The 4713-nt window shown below is 49.9% G+C and overlaps 1 protein-coding gene across 1 annotated transcript; it reads left to right on the top strand.

The window, feature by feature from the left end:
- Nucleotides 1–1072: 1072 nt before the first annotated feature.
- Nucleotides 1073–4713, top strand: LOC140909933 (16 kDa beta-galactoside-binding lectin-like). The gene is made up of 4 exons (XM_073340026.1): nt 1073–1169; nt 3657–3736; nt 3961–4132; nt 4505–4713. The coding sequence occupies exons 1-4, from the start codon at nt 1161–1163 to the stop codon at nt 4649–4651; spliced, it is 408 nt and encodes a 135-aa protein (XP_073196127.1). The 5' UTR covers nt 1073–1160; the 3' UTR covers nt 4652–4713.

Raw genomic sequence — 4713 nt, 5'->3', positions numbered from 1 at the left:
CTGGGCCTAAGTGACTTGGAAAGTCCACGGCAGAGCCAGGAACAAAACCCAGCTCTCCTGACTCCTCTTTGCAGAATCCTAATGGGGCCACGTTATGGCTTTGCCAAGAGACCCCCCCCGGGGGAATAACGTGTGGTAGCAGCTCGCTGACAAACAATCCTTCCCTTGCTGGCTGCATTTCCTTCTACCGCGTCTTTTCCTCAGCTCACACCAAAGCGTGGCTCCTGCCCACCCCCGGATTCTAGTGCATGCAGATCAAAACTGGCTAGGCCATGCTGTGTGAAAAAGCTGAGGTCTGAATACCCAGTTTGTTTACTGGTGCCCCACACGAACGGCCTCGATTTTTAGACACGCTTTTTAATACCATCCTTGCCTACAGCAACACTTTTATTTAATTGCCAATAGCAATAATACTTTGCGCTGCTATAGCCCCTTCCACCGAAGAATCCCAAAATGCTTTGCAAGCATCAGGCCTCGTTACACACGTTCTGTGAGGGGGATGAGAATTATTTCTCCCATTTTACAGATGGGCAAATGGAGACACAGCAGCAAAGCCAGGATTAGAATCATATCCTTTAGGCTCCCACACCTCTGCCTTAGCCAGTATGTTTTCAAAAGCCCAACACTGCCCACATGGAGCTGGCGGGGCTTCGATTTGTGGGATAGATGCCACAATACCCTGGCAGAGCAGCTGCTGGAGGGATGGTTGTGCGTGGACAGGCTGGTTTTCAGTTAGCTAGCATAAGCACAGTGAATTGTTCCCGAAGCAAACAATTCTATAACTACCAGCCCTGAGATTCATGCATGTTCGCTGCTTCTTTAAAGCAAACTGGGGATATTGATCCGAAACCACGCTGCTGCCAGCCAGTGCAAATGTTACTGCTCGGCTGAAAAAAGCTCAGTTTGGTTTCCAAACCAAATACTGTATTGAAGCTGGTCTGCTGGTCTCTCTTTGTATGCCTGAAGTTTGGAAGAAGAAGAACTGACTCTTTCCCAGCCCCAGCCCCACCCACTCACCCACCTGTTTAATCATGTGAGCCCTTTGCTGCCCAGGTCAGCTGTTTAAAGGCCCTGTAGAGGTAGTGCTGAGTCACACAGCTGAATCTTGGAACTGGAAAGCAAGCAGTTGTCCTAACTGTGGTGTGGCTTCAGTCAGCAGCATGGAATGTGTGAGTCTTGTCTCTCTGTAGCTGGGACTGGTTAGGGCTTTACTTGCAAGACAGGGGGATAGGAAGCTAGGTGTGGAATCCTGGAAGAAGGTTAACTGCTGGTGAGTGTGTTTGGGAGAGCTTTCAGAGTAGCAGCTGTGTAAGTCTGTATCTGCAAAAAGAAAAGGAGGACTTATGCTCAAATAAATTTGTTTGTTAGTCTCTAAGGTGCCACAAGTCCTCCTTTTCTTTTTGGGAGAGCTGTGAATCATGTGCTGGGTGACCAGACAGCTGGTCTAGTACATACCCCCCCCCCCCACTCATCTGACTTCTCTCTTAAGGCTCTCCCAGGGTGAGCTGCAGGGCTCTTTTTCTGTTGTACCTTGGAATAGAAGAATTTCTTTAACGGAGGGGGAAATAGCTAAAGGGTTAGTAGCTGTGGGTATTGGGTTGGGCCATATGTCAGTGATGGAAGAAAAATGCATGATTGGACTATAACACTGAGGGGGAAGGAACACTAGAGATGGAAATATCTTGCAAAAATAAAAATTCATCTAAGTAGCCTTTGTTTTGAAGGGTTCACGGTGGGCCACTTATTATTTAGGTTAACAGTTTTCAGCACTTGTAGCGTCAGTAACTCTACTAATGTTTCCAATGTCTTAGACAGTCTGGAAAGAATATCGAAGTACACTTTTTTTTTTCTTGAGAACTCTTATAAAACATTTCATGCCTGTATAGAGCCTTTTTTGGGTTCTTTTAACTTAAAATAAACCCCCTTTAACTCAGCCCTATAGGGCACTACAGGATAGGGGCATGTCACTGACCCAACTTTGGCCTTTCAGCCCTCTCTAACTCCGAAATGCAGCTCTTAAATATTGCTTACCTTCCTCAGTCTTGGTGGCTACCTCCTCCCTGGCTCTGCCATCCGACCAAGTTTCAGCCTGTGCTCCAGAAACAGAATAAAAGAGGGATGTGTAGGGAGCCAGGATAAGTAGGGCTTAGATGCTATGGTGATAAGCAGTTTAGCAATCTGCAGATCATAGCTGGGCTGACCTCAGCATTATGGTGAGAATGGGAGAGCTGGACAAAACCGAATAGACTATGCAGGTGGCTGGATAGCCTCTTGGCTGATCCAACTAAAATGAGGACAGTTCGAGTTTCCAGAACAGGTTGCAGGATCAGAGCCCACTAACCGGAGAGATCTGGCCTCTCCATTGGTCACTGACTCCCTGTAACACAGGGGTTGGGAAGGTCTGCCTGGGGGTGGGGTGTGAAGCGAGAAATGTTGCAGCTGTTCCCAGGCTCTGAACTGTCTCTCCCCCACCTCCTGGAGAAGGAGATAAAACAAAAAACTGTGTCCAAATGAAGGAAAGTGACCCTCTCTCCAAAACTGGAGGAGGTGATACTGGTGCAAATGCTACTGTTTCCATTGGTCTAATGCAATATAACCCTGGCTGTGACAGGTTTCGGTCTTAAGCTCATTATTGTGGTCTCTTTGGAGCTAAATTCCAATAGCTCCTCAGGTGAGGGTGCTTGTGTTTCTGATCCAGTGGGTGGAATGGGGCCTCTGGCCAGACACAGGCTGGATATGGAGGTTGTTTATCAAGGTCAGCTCCCTTCAGGGTTAGTGGCTGCCCTTTGCAAGACAAGGGTGGCACCTGGTGGAGACAGGGTAGCAAGGGGCTGAAGGTGGATGTTTTCATGTACTTCATTTGCTCCCCTGCAGCAGAGGCTGGGATGTATGCAAGCAAGCTGGCTGATGGGCAAGCGCTTTCAGCTAGCAAGCCAAGCCCCACTCAGGGCTCCCAGTGCACGGGAGCACTGGCTGGCTAAGACCGTGTGCACAGCAAGCTGGTGGGTTGTAGATATTGCACAGTAACAGCCATGGCTTTAAATGTGGGAGGGTAGATTAAAAGAGGGTTAAGTCTCAAATTCCTGCAGGCCGGGGAAGTTACCTCTCTGCACGCTAAAGGGTCAGGCGCCTAAGAAATGAACGGTGGCTTCTTTTAGAAAGGCAGCTAGGGAAAAATGCTAGTCAAACTCCCAGGGAAGAATTGAGCCCTCTTAACTCCAGTGCAGGTAAAGCCCAAGCAGCGGCAGGCGCAGCAGTGCAGGCTTCCCTGTGTGTGTTACATCCCCAAATCCCATGGGCTGCAGCTAATGAGACCAACGTGCGCCTCTAGTCCATTCAGTGCTTGACCTCTGGACAGACTGCTGGCCATCAGGCCAGTTAGTGCCTGTGGCTGGGAACACTTGGAGTCCTGCCCCATGGGAACTGGACGGAGACCAACAGACCTCATTCCGTAGGCCACGGAACTGTGGTTGCATGTTAATGATTCTGGTCGCTGACTGATCAGGGGGATGGTTTGGAACTTGTCTTGTCTCTAGCTCATGCTCAGCACTTATTTCTTGTGTCCCCGGTGCTATTGCCTCTCCCTTCAAACCGAGGAAGTAGGTCTGTTGATCCCCAAGGGGGAGGCTAATACGTTTGTGGCTTGACTCCCTTAGAGACTGGTTGCTACTCACTTGAACGTCCAGGCTGGAGAGTGCATCAAAGTGAAGGGGAAGATCTTGCCGGAAGCCAAGGGGTGAGTTGGGAAGGGTTAGATGTTGCATCATCATTTAGGTAACCAGTGGGGATTCTTCCCTTAGCACACGACAGGGGTAGGTGCCAGAGGTGAATCTGTCTCCGGACAGCTTCCGCTCTCTCTGTTGTTAGATCCGTCTCTGCATTACAGAGATGATCGGTCTGGACTCCGGTGGGAGGGGCTGCGTAGTGTGGTTGTGTGTCTGATTGTCTCCTCCATGCCAGGTTTGCTGTGAATGTGGGGAAGGACCGCAGCAACCTGGTGCTGCACTTCAACCCACGCTTCGACAGCCACGGGGATGTGAACGTCATTGTGTGCAACTCCATGGAGGATGGGATGTGGGGGACAGAGGAGAGGGAGACTGACTTTCCCTTCCAGCAGGGTGACAAGACTGAGGTGAGGACCCGGGAGTGGGGAACAAAGCTATGCTAAGAGGGCACTTGATTTATGGAGCTGGGGTCCTTCTGGACCTGGGGAGTTCCTATCCCTACATTCCTGCAGCACCTTTCACACCATACAGCAAAGCACTTCACATGAATGAAATAGGCCTCTCTTCACTCAGGTGAAGGCACCAGTGAGGCCCCTTGAGATTTTTGGGGTGCCCTCTCAGCCAGATCTGGGGAAATCAGGCTTTCTCTCCCTCAAGACAGATGCTAGTTGAGGGAAGAGTAGCTAATGCTGTCTGGGCGAAGCTCCTGGTTAACCCGTCTCTAAGAGGTCATGGGGATTGGCTGCCTGTGCTGGTTCTAATGTGCCTACTCCTTGCAGATCTGTATCTCCTTTGACACAGCAGACCTGATGGTGAAACTGGCTGGTGACAAGGAGATCGCGTTCCCCAATCGGCTGGGCCTGCAGAACATTGAGTACCTGTCTGTGGAAGGTGACTTTGCCATCAGAGCCATTAAGTTTAGCTAACTGCTGAGTCCTATTCCTTCCACCTCCCTGCTCAGTGAAATAAATCTAAACTTGGCCTTCAA

Source organism: Lepidochelys kempii, chromosome 4 (assembly GCF_965140265.1).
Source record: "Lepidochelys kempii isolate rLepKem1 chromosome 4, rLepKem1.hap2, whole genome shotgun sequence".
NCBI classification, from domain to species: domain Eukaryota; kingdom Metazoa; phylum Chordata; order Testudines; family Cheloniidae; genus Lepidochelys; species Lepidochelys kempii.
This window is presented reverse-complemented; position numbering and strand designations above follow the sequence as displayed.